This window comes from Apostichopus japonicus, chromosome 8 (genome assembly GCF_037975245.1).
Source record: "Apostichopus japonicus isolate 1M-3 chromosome 8, ASM3797524v1, whole genome shotgun sequence".
In the NCBI taxonomy this organism is placed as follows: Eukaryota; Metazoa; Echinodermata; class Holothuroidea; order Aspidochirotida; family Stichopodidae; genus Apostichopus; species Apostichopus japonicus.
The window spans coordinates 8501399-8518515 of record NC_092568.1 but is presented as its reverse complement, the minus strand read 5'-3'; the positions used below and the strand labels follow the sequence as shown (position 1 = coordinate 8518515).

The 17117-nt window shown below is 36.8% G+C and overlaps 1 protein-coding gene across 2 annotated transcripts; it reads left to right on the top strand.

The window, feature by feature from the left end:
* Positions 1 to 1036: 1036 nt before the first annotated feature.
* Positions 1037 to 15995, top strand: LOC139971230 (lysosomal cobalamin transporter ABCD4-like). Of its 2 annotated transcripts, XM_071977511.1 has the most exons (14): positions 1159 to 1180; positions 1235 to 1354; positions 2224 to 2342; positions 3087 to 3214; positions 4118 to 4260; positions 4612 to 4728; positions 5008 to 5133; positions 6250 to 6395; positions 7600 to 7712; positions 8707 to 8798; positions 9516 to 9778; positions 10939 to 11141; positions 12268 to 12481; positions 12924 to 15995. In XM_071977511.1, exons 2-14 carry the CDS (start codon positions 1326 to 1328, stop codon positions 13097 to 13099), a joined length of 1869 nt encoding a protein of 622 aa, XP_071833612.1. In that variant the 5' UTR covers positions 1159 to 1180; positions 1235 to 1325; the 3' UTR covers positions 13100 to 15995. The 2 variants fall into 2 exon arrangements, with proteins under 2 accessions (XP_071833611.1, XP_071833612.1); XM_071977510.1 differs by having other exon boundaries at positions 1037 to 1354.
* The last annotated feature ends 1122 nt before the right edge of the window (positions 15996 to 17117 follow it).

Below are 17117 nucleotides of genomic sequence, written 5' to 3'. Positions count from 1 at the left end.
CCTCAAAATTATTCTGACCAAAGGAAGAAGCTCTGAAGGTGGAAGTAATGTTTTTCGTTACACAAGCTGTATATCTATTTTCTGTCCATTTGTGGGTTATCGTTCAAAGAAACTAAAGAAATAATGAACTGCAATCATTTCGCTAGTATGATTACCATGTTTCTTTCGTTAAAAATTGGGACATTACACCCCTCCCTCCCTTCTCAGAAAATACATGCATTTTAAAGAGCTAAACAGCTTTCCCCGTCACGTTTGTGTGGCTAATATCATGCTCGCCGTGTGTTGAAAACGATTATAACATGCTTCCGAACGGTCATGTATAATGATACAAACAACCTACTTGCGTAGGTTGCGTATTGTAAAAACAGTGATTTTTGTTAACATTACAAATACCTTTAGAAAAGCAGCACAACTTAGTTTGACCACAGGACAATATATTTTCGTTGCCAAAAAAATCCCACCGACAGCCCAAGAAAATATCCATATTTTTATTGTAAATAATTGTGTAATCCGAGTCAGTTAAAAGTTTGGCAAATATAGCACCATTTTGCATCTATGCCAACTAACATAAACAAAATCCTCCCTTCGACCCCTCCCCAGGACGACAACCCCTGTACAGGGTGACAAAGGATTAAGGATCCGCCCCGGGGGCCAACTATTCTAGGTACGCCACTGTCCACCATATCTAACATAAACCCAAACCAAAACTGTCTATAGTTTGAACTTAGTGAACTAATATAGGCTCACGAGAAGTGCACTTTCAGATCTATTATTAGCAAGGTGATGAGTTCAAGCTGTAAATCATAAAATAGGCTTTTAACCACAATATCCTCCGAAAATTTCCTTTCCTGACCTTCACGACCTGGCATTGTTGATTTCTGAAATATTAACAATATAACACCCCTTGATCATACCATAGGTTAAAGTTTCCGTTTGTCCTCGCCATGAACTAACTAATCACCAATGATAGCTTGGCTTACGTTCTCCCATGAACAGGTTTCACCGTTCTTGGTTAAACTCTAACCGTGCTATTGGCAAAATATCACATGAACAATCAGCCCTTTGCTGACATGTATGTTATCAGCTTTCTCAAACACATGTTTTCACGTCGACGAAGCCTCAACCAGCAACCAACTTAGTCTACATTACTAACTGCAGTAGCAAAACTGATACACGATATGTAAAAAGTACGGTAATGCACGCATAGGGATTGAAACCAGCGGAGAACTCTCTTCAAAAGAAACTTTCCAAATTTTGCCACCTCAGTTCTTGAAATCCTTTTTCGATTGCGAGCCCAAGAATACATTTAACTTAATATTGTGGCAATGGCCCCGAAATCGAAGAAAGGGAAAAGGTATATCTAAATTAACGTTGGCCTACAGTAGCCAAAAATTAGAACCTAATGCTGCGACCTAGGCTAACAAATTAGACGTAGGGTGATAAGAATATACTATTACTATACAGTAATATTAAGTACCGAAGTAAACTAGGCAAACGATTTAAACAGCAACAACGATGAACAAACAGCACTATGGTGCGTAGGCATCGCCTGCTGAACTGGTTCTACTCTAAGTTGCCTTAAATTGAAGTCAAGCTAGATTCAAATATTTGAAATTTTTTAGCAGGTCTGCCATTGCATTGGTTTGGAACTTTAGGCATGAAGTACTGGTTAATGGTCTGCATGACATAGGCAGTAGGCCTTGGCTATCAATTGCATGGTATTGTTAGATGTAAGGGGAGGGTCAGAGTGGGATCGAGACGGGGGGGGGGGGGAGTTAGAGGTACCAATATATTACAATGTCTTGCAATCCCATAGTTCGGCACCTACTTCTGTCAAGTCCATCAACCTCAGTGGCCAACCCGCCAAATGCTGTGTACAGTATGTAGCACATGAGGTTTCCTGGAATACGTGTTTGAATCCTGTTTTACACAATACTTACTTTGCTATATCAAACTTTGAATTATTATTTAGCAATTACAGCTGATAGATTATTACAAGAAGGCACCATCCTTATGTACCTTTTCCAGCCTTTTTAATTCACATTACCACTATAAATAAAGTGGTTGAACTATAAATACTACATATCAATTGGTCATTAAGAATTTGTATAAAACTAGAAAACATTCAACTTGATTATAAGGTTAGACAGGAGACATCAACAAACATGATTTTAATGAATCTACAATTATTCATCATAGATTTCTTTCCTATTTTGACCATAGCTATAGCCTTGATGCTGTTTTCCTGAGGAGGTTCGCTCATATTCTGAAGATAATCTTTCCTGCATTGTTATCAAGAATATCCGGACTCTTTGTTCTGCTTCTTGTGGTTGCAGTTGGAGGTAAGATGACAGTCAATGTGTTCCGTTTGAATGTACTCCAATGCCGTGCACCCTAAATGGGAACCATTGACGTACAAAATTTAACTTATGCACTTATTATTAGGGACCCCAATAAAGGATTGAGTTTGTGGAGGGGAGCATATCTCATACCAAAGTTCATTGGCACTGAAGTTACTGCCTCTGAAAGTAACATACCAGCATGAATATCATTGCTGTGAAAATTATTGAGGGGTCGTGTTTCCCTGCCTCTTCTCTTCCGTAGGCCTCCCCCCTCCCCCTCCAAGGACCCTGATGATGTGAAATCAATGATGAAAATAGTTGGTTGGGTTCTGATGTGACTTAGCTATGGGTATATCCTTCATGTATTTCTCATGGAATATATTCAAAGGTGTACATTTTTAGGCACTTTCAATATCTTGATCTCTTTGCTCCCTCCCTTCTCACCAACATCATCCTACGTAAGACTAATAAATATAATAGTAGTATATAAGTTAACTTGTGGTATTGTCTATTAGATTGAGGAATATGGCATCATGAGTGGTAAACCTGAAAGAATTTGAAGGGTTTTGAGGGTGGACTAAAGAGAAGTTATCTCTCTCATTTGGTTTATGATTAAAAGTTTGGGACCTAGGGAAGGGAGAAGGCTTTCACACGCCCCTGTAGTTGCCAACGGTTATACCCCTCTAGATATTAAACTATCAGTCTGTTGTGGTGTTTATATTTTTCAATTCACTTTCTTTGCAGAGCAAGTGGCTGTTTACTTTGTTGGTTTGATACCCAGCAACTTTTACCATGTACTACCAGCCAAGGATTGGGCAGGTTTCTGGAGCACTCTCTCCGAGTCTATAATGTACATTGTCCTGGTAGCCTCGGTGAGTAATCAATTTTCATGAAATTCAGTATTTTCAGTCGCAGATAATTGGACCAAAGCATGGCTGAATTGCGTTGTATTAATGTTTTGAACCATACCCGACCTTGAAGATAATGTAGCCCTGGGTAAGTAACAGAATAATTCAATATGGATGTTATTTAAAGGCACTTTGTCAATAGTAGGATGCTGAGGGGGCTGCAGTGCTTGCAGCCGGGCAGGCTGGGTAGGGCATAATATGTGATGTTCCACAGTTTCTCACAATAGGCAGTGTAGGTCTGCAGAGATCATTCCTATTGCTTGATACTGATTCGTCCTAGCTGAGCAACTGCAGCTTTTCCTTTTGACAAAGTGCCTAGAAACAGGATGGTCTTGAATGGTGTTTACAACAGAATATTAATGGAGGTTGTATAAAATATGATTATAATATATGACAATGACAACAATTTATTTCCAGCAATTGTGTACAGTACATGAATGTTTAACAAAGTGTAAACGAATATTTTGATATGCAATACGATCTAGGAAGACAAGTACAAAGAAAAAAGAAAAAAAAACGTTCATTATGTTAATTTATGTACAATATCTAAGCTATACAAATGCATGGAAAAGGAGAAAAAAAGAAGCGCAATGCTTATAGAATGATTTCCCCATTTAAATATAATAAATATATACATATACTGGAGAGAAATTGGTGAAAGGAAACAAACCTCCAAAACTAAAGTTAAATAATATATATGGTATATTAAATGGGATAATTTGCTATTAAGTGTAGGACACAGCTAGGACATTAATGGAGAGTATATTCTACAGGGCAACATTGTAGTATCGGAAATCAAGGTTTATATAGAATGGATGGTAATGAAATATCTGTTTAACATGAACTGACTTTTTGTTCTTTTATCAGATCAAAAGTGCCAAGCAGTACATCAGTGGGATTCTGTATGTTCATTGGAGGGAGTCACTGACGCTTTATATTCACAGAGAATACTTCCAGAGTGCTAACTACTACCAAATTAATATTCTACGCGCTGGAAACATCGATAATCCGTAAGTTAAACATAAATCATGTAAACACACTATATAAAAATCAAATATTATTGAAGTATTATTATTAATTCCATTCAGAATTTCTCCCCTGGTATAATTCCATTGTCATCGTATTATATCAACAGCGTGAGTGCATGTAGCAACACAAAATTGTACAATGGTGGTCAGTATTGTTCAATCTACAGGTTTGGGTAACGATGTGACATTTTAGTCCAAGGACCGGTAGCTCTCCTAGAAGAGGGAGGATTAAAGGAGTAGAGTGGATATAGTGGGCTATATTACAATATTGTGTCTGAGTTTGTATGGCAATCAAGTTTAATTTCATGTTTCCCTTTAATTACATTATTTTAGAGACCAACGTATTACGCAGGATGTTGAGCGTCTCTGCAATCAGTTTAGTCAGATGGCTGCCCTCCTTCTCGTATCACCACTGACGATTGTTACGTACACATATTTCTGTTGGAAAAGGTGAGTCGGAAAGACAATTTTTAGAGTATGTTTCATCGGTGTATTTTATTACAATCAGTCAATCTATTGCTGATATAAAACGAGATATATATGTACCAGATGACTTGATAAATATCTAGCTTTCTTTACCCCTTTCCTTTCTCTTTCCCTCTCCTTCTCCCCCTTTCCCCTCACTCCCCCCCCTTTACCCCTCACTATCCCTTTCCCCCATCCCTCTCGTTCCCTATTTCTAGCATAATGATGGAATGTTACAGTGTCTTTTTTTTTATCATCTTTTAGTGTTGGTTACATCGGTCCCTTGGTTATATATGGTTACTTTGTTGTTGGTTCCACCATCAATAAGTTCCTCATGGCTCCTGTTATCGACTACACCTACAAGCAAGAGAAACAGGAGGGTGCATTTAGGTAAGTTGTCTATTAAGTGGAGGTGAATGTAAAGCATGCAAAACCTGCAGTATAATTAACCATTATCATTTTTAACTAGCATTGATATGTGGCATTAGTTGTCTAATGATACTTTAAGAATCACTAATATGTGACTTTAAAGGCTGAGCTTTGAGTTTAAAATCTATTCGGAGACCTGAAGATCTGACCTCTCTGTTTGCAATTTTTAGAATATGTCAAGTCAAAATTCCCCTACAAGTACTATTCTGTACGTCGAAAGGCTAACCTTTGTTCAAAGCAGGATGAATCCACAATCGGGGGAAAGGTGTGATGTTTTGTTTGAGAAAGGCAGAAGGCCGGAAGAAGTAGAGGAGGAGGGTGTCGTCACGAAAGTGCCCAGACGGCTTTTCCAGTATGGGAGTGACCTGACCTGAATCCCCAAATTCAATGAACCTTAACTGCAATCGTTAGGTTGAATTTTTGGAGGGAACTCTGTCAGCTCGTCTGTGAAGTGCATGACACGTTCTGACATTTATCAAAAAGTGAATACATGGATGTATGATACTAGAACTCGGAAGTATGATCACATTACCCCTACCATATGGAACTCCACTGGCTCCCAATACGTGAACTAATCAACTAAAAACTACTTCTGATGGTGTTCAAATGAATGCACAATGTAGGATCAAGCTACCTCACCAAATTGTTTAAGCTTCGACCATCATTCACACGCTCATTTCGCTCTAATTCATCGCTGATGTTACTCATCCCTAGAGTAAAAACACAGACTTTCGGCTTGAGAACGTTCGCATCCAGTGCACTGTGCCTGTGGAACTCACTTCCACAGCATGTAAAAATGTGCAATACTGTGAACGGTTTCAAATCAGCTCTCAAGGCACATTTGTTATAATTGTTATTATTATGTTAAGCGCTACGAGAATTATTTCATAGTTTGTTTTGCGCTATATAAAAATTATGTATTATTATCATTATTATTATGAGAAGGTGGAATCCTGGGGAATAGCCAAACTTATTGATTTTTCCTCTCTATTTTTTTTTTCAATTTGTACCAGTTCCAATCATAATTAAAAACAGAGGCTCTCACCACTGCTCGTTTTTTTTTTTTACTATCCGCAGGTTTAAGCATGTTCAAATCAGGACTAATGCCGAGGCTGCGGCTTTTTACACAGCAGGACCGGTGGAGAAGATCAAAGCCGATAAGAAGCTCTCCAGTCTATTGGACACACAGATGAACCTGGTAAACAGAGAATTCTGGCTTCAAAGTGAGTCTTTTTATGAAATAAATACTTTCATACAGCAAGACAGGCTATGAACAGGTGTTACTTGCATACGTCTTTGCTGTTTACAAAAATCTCTTAGAAGTTATTTCCATCTATATTTACAACTGTGAGCTACAGTAGTTTAATGCCAAATTATTCCATCTTGCAAGATACGTCAATCCGTTTCCTATCATTCGCCCAAACTTTTGAAGTTTCCCTCAACCTAAATGGCATATCCTGCAGTTGATCAAATTGAAGCCAATTTTTAATGAAAAGGCACAATCAGTCCATTTTAAATTGTAAAGTCGACCAATCAGAAACTACCACTACCTAGCTTTAAGGCTTTCAGTGATTTAGGATTATTGCTGCATTTATTTGTCCTCTCACTGAGCAGGTGTTGCTAGATCGTTCATAAAGTTATATTTATTTCACCTCTCTATTACCTATATAGCCATATTTGAGCAATATTTTTTACCTTTAGCAGAAGCATGGTGTCAGCAAGTTATAACATAAAAACTAAACTGCATGTTACATGTAAATATCTAAACTTGCAATGTAGTTCATCAGCTTGACCATTCAAGTTTTTAATTTAAAGAAAAAAGTGATGAAGAGGGAGGATTTATTAAAACAAAATTGTGATTTACTTTCTCTTTGTGATCTATAGATGCTAATCGAAAAATGTTTTTGTGTGATGATATTATCAAAATCAAATAGATACATTAAATGTGCATCATCCCTAATGGTCATTTGGTAAAGAAGTGAAGTTTGGTCCATATCACAGTTTTTACTTTTGAAGAAAACCCAAGAGGCTTGAAAAAAAAAGAAGAATAATTTAAAGCAACAGTCTCTGTTAAGTAGCTCCTGTCATGCACATTTCCCTTCAATGGGATCAAGTGGGTGAATTCTTGAAATAGGAATTTTCTATGAAACACAAAACTCTTTTAGCGTTTGGGAGGTTTTGAAAAATGATTTAACGCAACAAGCTCTGTTTAAGTATCTCCTGTCATTCACATTTCCCTTCAATGGGATCAAGAGGTAGAATTCTTGAAATAGGAAGTTTCTATCAAACACAAGCTTTTGCAGCATTTGGGAGGTTTGTTGAGATACTTTGATGCTGTCAACAGTGAACTAATGGACAGGAGTTTAGGTCTGGCATATTCATAATATTTTTTTTGGTCCTGTTTTATGTTTTTTTATCTCCCTCCAGTTTCTGTCAATTTATTTGATTACATCGGAAGCATCATCAGTTACGTGGTTGTCGCTATTCCCATCTTTGCCGGACTTTATGACAATGCAGATATTGCTAGTCTGATGAGTAAGGTAAGTAAAATTATACAACATCTGGTCTAACTTTGCATTTATTTATAGACCCTTTTATGGCTCAATTTATGTTTCGTTTTTGAGACTATGATGACATGAAATGTAATTTTACTATAAAAATATTGTTGCCTTAGTTCAAATAAAAGTGCAGTATTATTAAAATGACATTGTATTTGGGGCCAAAAAAAACATCCCAAAGTGGGAAACTGTAAAAAATGAAAAGAGATTGGATTACATCAGTGGTTTATACGCTAGGTTTAATAGGGATTATCTTAAGCCACCAGCAGCCTGTAAGATTGCAATGTATGGTGGCAGTGGTACAGAAATATTATGGAACCTATAGGTCGCTAATCGGTTGGTCGAGTGAAAATTGAATTAAGCAGTTCTTCATTTCAGAGATGGTCTCAAAACTACATTGAATTGAGCAAATAGTAACAAAGCAGGTGGATAAACTTGGAAGGCCCTTCATGGGCAAACACCTCAATATTTGTGTGATCTCATCTCCCCTTTACGAGCCACCTCGTTCTCTCCACTCTCAGCATGCTAAACTCCTTATTGAGTCTCGCTTCAAATTCAATGGATACTGTGGTCGGGCAGTTTCTAGAATTGGCCCTCGTTTATGGAATTCCATGCCACATGGACTCAGACGTTGCCACTCACTGAACAGTTTCAAGAAACAGCTTAAAACCTGTCTCTTTCAAGGCGCTTTTGAACTGTTCCACGATATCAGTGCTATATAAATACTGATTGATTTATAAAATCCGGAACCACTCAGGCCTCAAAGTTCTGGATATTTAAGTATATCATAATTGACTAGTTCCCGGTCGTAGAAGAAACTAGGCCAACAAGGTCGGTTGGATTTTACCACCACGAAAGCATTCGTATACCAATTCGAAAGGGAAAGGAAACAAAAGGGAATTGAAGCAAAAACCAAACCAGTTACAGTAGTGGGAGATTGTTTCAATTATTTTGTTTGCTATTTGTCTAACTGCAGGTTTCCTTCCAGTGCATGTACCTAATCAACTCCTTCTCTCAACTGATAGATCTATCAAACCAAATCTCAGATATTGCTGGATACTCTCACAGGTACTCTATCAAATATTTTCTCTCCGACAAGATGTCGTCGGGAATAGGTCAAGTGGGAGGAGAAGGGATGAAGTATGAGTAGAAGAAGTAGAGGGAGGGAGCTGTAGGTGGGGAAGAGTGGGATAGGAGGGAACATTGGGAAGAGAACAGAGGGGAAAGGAATGAGAAGATGAGTACCCAGAGAGGGATAGGAAGGTAATGAGAACTGGAGAGAAATGGAGGGTGTGGGGGGATAGTAAGGGAGAATATGGGGGGTCAGAACCAGAGGGATAAGAGGAGGGGGAGTGAAGGGAGAGGAGGAGGAGGAGGAGGAGTGGCAGGGGAAGAGCAGAGGGATGGGTATGGAGAAGAGGCGGGGATATAGAGGGGAAAATGAGGGTAGGAAGAGAATGGGGGATCAATAGGGGGAAAGGAGGATAGACACTTCAGACACTTGAGAGAAACTGTTCTTCTGTTTATACTGTCATATACTTGCCCAGTACTATTTATTAAAATTCAGTTGAGCTTTAAAGGGAAACAAATGTCTAGATATTCACTGTTTAGAAACCGGTCTTAAAAGTGTGTTTTACCCTTGTAGTAGGTGTAACTCAGCCTAGCCTAACCTAGCCTACTTTATAAGTAATGGGGCATAGCTGTTATAGTCATTAACAATCAGTTAGACTTGAATGATGCTTGTGAAGTCTACAAGATGTAAACATGTGGTATTTCGGTTTCTAGAATCGGTGAGCTACTGGAATGCACGCAATCCCTCTCACAGCAGGGATACGACACCGGTTATCCCCGTTCGGATCCACCTGGGCTTGAAGACAACCTACTCGTGAATTATTCAGACAGGGAATGCTTAGTCAACTCATCGGAAGAGCCCGTCGAAGCGGACACCTCCGATGAACATAGTCTCTCTAGTTACCATGGCAACGGTGCATTCCATTTAGAAGACGTCTCCATAGGAACTCCAACCAATCATGAAATATTAGTTCAAGGTATGTGTAATATAAATTTCATGGACAGATTTGAGCTTTTAAATAGTGGTATGATTAGGCCAATCAATATAGTGACCGAGCCTGTCATGCTCTTAGTAGGAAATGTTTGTTTGTTTGTATGTCAAAGATAGAGAAATACAGACATGAGTAAAGAAGCACTCGGATAAAAATCAATACTTGGAATTTACAGTGCAATATACTATGCAAATCATAAACTCGTAGTCAGCTTTTCATTGGTGAACATCTTCATGAATAAATGTTTGAAATTTGTTAATTATTAAAGTTTGTTTAACCAATCTATACATTATACATGATATAACTAAAAAAGAAACGTTTCCGAGATTTGTTTGGAGAAGTAGTATTTTACTGCTCTTTGTGGTTGCAATGGCTTGCATTACTTGATCGCCATCATCCTATTGTTTTCTCCTTCTTTTTTTGGGTGGTGGGGGGAGATGTGCGGGAGGGAGAAGGGGCACTTTGTTTCTTCTTCTTGTTTGGATCAATTCTAAACAGATTTGTAAATAGAATCTCTACGAGGAACAAATGCAAAATGTGTAAAATTTGATTGAACAAAAAGTGTTCGTAAAAGAAAAGTATACAAGAAGAAAGTTATCAAGAAGAAAAGTATGTTAAAGATAATAAAACTTGATGTGATGTATCATTTATGCCATCTGGTAAGTTTGACTTTGATGACTTTAATGTTCATTCCTGGTGTGATTTTGGGGAACTTAAAACTACCACCTGTGGTTGCCAGGGTGCCTGCTAACTTTCCTTTCGAAGACAGAGTATGCTACAACCAGATTGTGTTAAAAATTCAATGCTAAATGCAGCATAAGCAATCAAAGTTTTAAAAGGATTCTTTTAAATTTATCTTAGAATTTAGTTTGAAAAGTTATTCCTTATCTAAGTTTGTGATTTGGTTCAATAAATAGCAGATACTCACAAGTCTGAGCAGGTGGTGGTAGAGACACTCATAGCAATGGTTAAATATAGCTCAGTTATTATTTTGTGGTTTTGTTTATAGGAAAGATGACAATTTTTTTGCCAGAGTTATGTTATCTGATAAAACTAGTAGCTTTTTGTTAAACTGTCATTTGTAATTAATGTCAGTAAAGATTAAGAAAATCTAAATTTGCATATTCAACAAATCTTTTGTTTAGATTTGACCCTTGAAATCACACAAGGAAAGAGCCTGCTGATCATGGGGGCTACCGGCAGTGGTAAGACCTCCCTGCTTCGAGTTCTCAGAGGTCTCTGGCCATTACACTGTGGCAAAATCAGGAGGTACATGTCGATAAGCCAGGAGGACGTGATGTTTGTGCCGCAGAAACCGTTCCTCTCAGATGGGACGCTGAGAGAACAGGTAAGGAGTAGAACTCATCAAGTGGATTGTTACTTTTAGTCAATGTTCGTTTAATACCAATTCAAGCAAAAGCTACAGCTACATACAGATATACATACAGCGACAACAGCTACATACAGCTATAAGATTGCAGTCAGTCATTTATCATGTATCATTAACAGCTACATACATATATACATACAGCTACAACAGCTACATACAGCTACATACATATATAATATTGCAGTCAGTCATTTATCATTTATAATTAACAGCTACATACAGATATGATGTAAATAAACAGTCAGCTTTTAATGATTTCATGTGATCATTTACTGCATTCTAAAGGATTTTCAGGCAAAACTAAATATTCAAAAAAAGAGAGAAATGTTAATTATCAACTAGACAACCTGATATACCATTGAACATTATTTCATTCTCATGTCAGCTTTCCACAACTTCATGAGTGACAAGTCAAATCCAGCCTAACTAATGTCTTGCTTTTAATCACTGGTGGGCAAAGTGAGTCCTGCTGATGAATGTTTGAGGCCCTGCAAGGTTTTCAAGACCCTATTAATACAGCCCATGGAACCTTGAAGCTATGAAAAGCATAATAAATGTGTACTTTAATTAGATAGTAATAATATATTTCAGACTAAAGATGGACATTGGGAATGTAAAACTTGCTGTTGATTTTTCCTCCTTGCAATGTGATATATCTTCTTTTTTCTTGTTATCATGAGGATAGGTACCATTATAAATGTTGTGGACTGCAAATAAGGAACACAATTTCGCTGTGTATGGGCTTGAAAATCAATGTCACAGCCATCCATATTTTGTAATCGCTGCCTCTATATTTTGGAACAATATCCCACTTAACCTCAGTAAAAAAGCCACCTCATTTAAATAATCCCAGCTGAAGACATTTCTGTTGTATAGATATTTTCATCTTTAAGACTTAGTTCTCGACTGCGCCTTTGAACAAGCTTTCGGCACTGGATTTATGGCCCATTATTAAGTGATTTATTTACATATTTACATTACATCTCTGTGTTATGAGATAGAGCCACAAGATCCCTATGGTGACTTGCAATGCAGATATTAACTCTCCTCCATACTCATAAATTTTGTGTTTCAATACTTGTAGGTGACATATCCTTACACAAACAATGAGAGGTGCACTTCAACAGAAGATACAAGGATCAAGAATATCCTAAATCTGGTGGGCCTGCAGCACATCTTTAAGAGATGTGAGGGACTAGATACCCCCTTTGACTGGAATTGGTCAGATGTCCTCACTCCTGGTGAAACCCAATGTATCTCTTTTGCAAGAATTTTGTATTCCAAGCCTGTTATTGCCAGTAAGTAATGTTATGTGTTTTCCTTTCTGCTCTATTTAAATATTAAAATGTAGTTCAGTTTCATGTGGTAAATTTGAAATTTTGTTTAAAAACCATTTCAATCGGTTCTTTATGGCCAATTAAGCCAAGTCATTATTTTCACCTCTTGCACAGGACTTACCATGGTTACTATTTCAATGTCGACATCTTGCGTAGCAATTTTAATTTTTTTTTGTGCTTACCATATAGAGAATAAAATACCAAGATTTTATCATAAAAATGAAGCAAGTACTATGGTTGTGTACATGTGAAGAAATCTCTTATACATCTGATTCTGTTTATCAGAAAAAGGAGAAAGTGGTAATGTTAGGTTTTCAATAAACCTGCTATACATCTGTATACGAGATATTTCCCTGAGTATCGCATAAAATGTTGACACTAATCTTTCTTTTTTTCCCTACAGTTCTGGATGAAGCAACAAGTGCACTCACTTCCAAACAGGAAGAGGAGTTGTATCAAATCCTCATCACGCAGGGTACGACGCTCGTCAGCGTCGGACATCGAGAAAGATTGAAGAAATTCCACGATTCTTTATTGACTTTAAAAGGTAATGGCCTTTGGAGTCTGGACACAATATGAGATTGTTGCGAAGTCAAAAGAACTTCAGCCTTTTCAAGTAAAATTTCTTTATCCATTCACAGTGCCTTGAAGGTACAGTACTCTGACAGAACGTCCAGGGCAATTGGTTTAACGTACTGTTTTAATATTTCGGAGACGGTTGCTTTGGATTTCAAAGTGAAAAAATATGGTTTTATTTCATGAGGACTGGGTCAAAGTCTCTGCAAACAAACCATAACGTATTATACAAAAGGGAAGAAGCATTTACCGATGAAAGTAACTTCTTTCGGTGGAATTAATGTCAGCATTAATAACCAACAACAATAATTACTTCCAATGGACTTTTCATCACTTTGACAGGGAATCATTTTTAGTGTCCAGATTATGATGTAGCAGTGTTGAAGGCCCTGTACTATATAATTTCTGTGTACAAAAAACTGCTATACATCTTTGCACTGGTGTAACAATTTGCCCATTTTGGGATCGTGCTGGATAAATTATTCCGTGCGTGAGATCTTTGTTGAAGGAGTATCCTTAGTTTAGGATTAGTGAGGAAACAACAAATTCACCAAAACCTTCAGTTCTGATTGTACTGTTGACTCAATCTTTTCTTTTTGTCATGAAATGGAATATAATCGAAAGTATCTTGTACTTTTGATTACGTGTAGTCAGATATAATAAAGTCAAGTAAATTTATCACAGAAAACACAGCTTTCAGGTAAAAAAAAAAAAAAAATCTCTCCATTGCTTTCCAAGGAAACTTGCTTGTGTTTGTGTTACACGACCTAGAACTGATGTTGTTGGAATGGTTTCAGGATTCCAACAGTAGTATCATTATTTTATTATTACTGTCTTCAAAGTATCAATATTCCTGTCATGAAACTTAATTAAGGCAAAACCAGTCATAATCTTTAAGTCAAATTATCTAAAGAGGAATCTTTGGGGTGTCAAGCATTTCTATATATTTTTTCCATTTTTTTTCGATTACAACTTGTGGTGCTCAGTTAAAACAGATTTTCTGTCGTTTTAATCACTATGCAAGGTTAAACTTATGCACTGTACATAGAGAAATCAAATTTGCAAAGGCCGAAAGATTTTTACAGAGTTCAAATTGTGTAGCTTTTTATTTCAGCTCAAAATGTCGAAATGTCGAAATTTCTTGTTTCACATATTTAAATCATTGTTTTACAACTGCTGCTAGAAAACATGTTTCTATCAATTATGTGGTAATAATTTTTAGGCATGTGATACTGGAAGGATTTTAAGTTTTAATTCATTGTTTTATAACTGCAGCTAGAAAACATGCAATGAGAAATTCAAAATTTCAGAATATATCTTGCTTTATTTAGTTTCCTTTCTCATATAATGATATTGATTGTTTCCTTTTTATTTACAAGAAAGAGCACTCTTTTTAGCTATTAAAATTTACCACCTTCTTGTGGACATGAACTTTTGAAAAAAGTTTGGATACTCCACACAAAGGTAGATGATCTAGTGGAAACCTTGATTGTATACAACATATATTTTTCTATCAATTATGTGGTTAATAATTTTTACGCATGTCGGCATGTGATACTGGAAGGATTTTTGATTACACAAAGAAACACAGCCAAGGAAAACTTCAGTGAAAGTAATTAAATGTATAGAAGCTCAAAGAAATACAATCTTTGGAGGTGTGGAATAAGTTAGGAGTTAATTATCTGTGACTATTTAGAAAGACACTAATTAGAAAAGAAGAGAAAATGGCAAAATTATAACTTCTGAAAATGTATTCAAAAATATAAATATTGATAGATTCTGACTTTCTCAATTTTACATACATGACTCATTTTTAACATAATGGAAAAACACAAAGTTAACTCAAAAAGTTTTGGACAAGATGGATGATCCGTGTGCGCTGTGCACAACATAAGGATGTTAGGAGGTCACTTTTTGTTTAATAGTTCGACAAAAAGGTGTACAGTTAATTACCAAGAAGGGGCACTTATCATTTATGAAAGAGGGTACATTTGAGGTTTTTCACAAAACTGCTGCAATCTAACCCAACCCCTCCCCTGACTCATCCACCCCTGTAGCTATTATGTAATACCTCCATACTTAACACACAGCGTCTGTATACAGATGAAAACAGTGTAATGTGAAAACCAGAAAAGGTTGGGACTACAAGTAGAGCCCTTGGTTAATATGGAGTTATCAATCTGCATAGCTTATATTATATTATATTAGAGTAGTCATTTAATGTGCCTGCATCACTGTAACACTTCTTTGCTTTTTTCCCTTTGATTAACAAATTGTTTTTTTTTTTGTCTGCTTATTTTGCCATTGAAGCTGATTCAATTTTTTAATTGTATATTTCTTGATACTTCCTGCCAAAGAGTTTGTGAACATCAAATTTAAAAAGCAACTGAATAAAAGACATAATATCAATCAATTTTTCTCTTCAATTTTACTTTTTCATGATTGTTCTTTTAAAGAAGTTTATACCCTAACTTAAATTATAAGATCTTGTCTCATTGAGGCTCACTCCAAGTTCTAGTGTAATTTTCTGTACAACATTTTGATGTCTTTTCCCTCCCCTCCTTACCCTCTCCCTCTCTTCCCTCTACCTCAAATGGTTCAATTAGTCAGCAGCTAACTTTATCAGTTTATAATGAAAATGGTAACTCCTATTGCAATCCTTAAGGAAGTAAGATATAGGCAGTACAGTGTCTGGAAGAAAGTGTGACCTTGGCTCAGTGTTAGAGGTTTGAAAGAGGATTTCCTCAAAAAACATCAAATGTGGCTCTAATTCAACAATATTACTACACTTTGCGGAGAACAGGACTTGTCATTCTGAGGCCATTGGCTCTATCCCATTGGAATCAAATTTCTCTGCTCTCCTCAAATTTGTTTACAATACGCCAGTCAGTTTTTTTTTTAAGAAATAACAAGAGTCTCTATTTCTTACTGCACAGAACATATATGATGAAGATATTGTGCTGCATGTATGTGACTTCGATTATATACCCTGCGTAGAACTAAAGGCTTCTGCCACTTTGCTCCCTGTGCAACGAGTTTCATCTTCGGGACTTGGATCTTCATTTCTTCATCTGTCCCTGATGATAATTGTTCACACACGTTTTGAAGTCTGATACCTCAGACTGACATTTTCTCCAGTCTCTGTTATCTGCCATGCATTCCTGCCAAGAAAAAGTTGCATTATTTAGCTTTTAATATGTATTGAGTGTCCCTCATTTCCCCACAAATTTTGACCAATTATAGCCTCGCTCATTGTTTACCAGCAAATTCTGATTTTTTATGCTGTCAAGCACTTTTCTTATGACATATGCATTAATACAACAAGTCCTGATCAAGCACAACAGTTGGGAACTATAGCTGTTGATAATCTGACCATGAATTGCTACTTTACCAAGCATTCCAATGCCATGTTTAGCTAACACCTAGCATGTCGGAAAAGGTTTGACCCACAGGCAAAGATTAGGTAAGTATCATTTCTTTGCTTCAGTTGAAAAACTACAAGGTCCCAGGAACTATTGGACTAGAAGTCCAGCTAAGACAGTACAAAGAGATTTGAATGCTCAATTTGTAGGGCCAAATTAGTTTTACTTTAGCAAAGGGTTCTAAGAAAGTGCTATTGAAATGATGTAGCCAAGATTTTCTTGCTGACAGGGATTGTGGTCCCATTGACTTTATGCACATTACTAAGTGCTGTATTATAGTTATAGCATTCCAGTATTTTCCTTCAGCAACTAGGATCAGACTTGGATGGGGAAAACTCACTTCTAAATTCTAGTAATGGCAAATAAAAAGGAAAATCATCTTTAAAGTAATTAACACCTAGCCTACTTGATTTTCATTGTAACTGGATTTCTGTCTCATAGGGGTCGACGTGAGCAATCGAGCCAGCAAGTCAAATAAAATATTTGGCTTAAATAGTATAGGCCTAGGCTAGGCTTTCTAACAGTAACATTGGGTGAGCCAGGTTCTGATTACATTTGCAGACCGAAATAGAGTACAGACTACATCAAACAAATAAACC

Bases quoted from the DNA above. Each gene is read 5' to 3' on its own strand.
- LOC139971230 (XM_071977510.1), top strand. From the start codon at position 1,326: ATGGCCCCGAAATCGAAGAAAGGGAAAAG. The intron at 4,729-5,007 runs GTGAGTCGGAAA...ATCATCTTTTAG, and splicing joins ACATATTTCTGTTGGAAAAG to TGTTGGTTACATCGGTCCCT. The intron at 7,713-8,706 runs GTAAGTAAAATT...GTCTAACTGCAG, and splicing joins TTGCTAGTCTGATGAGTAAG to GTTTCCTTCCAGTGCATGTA.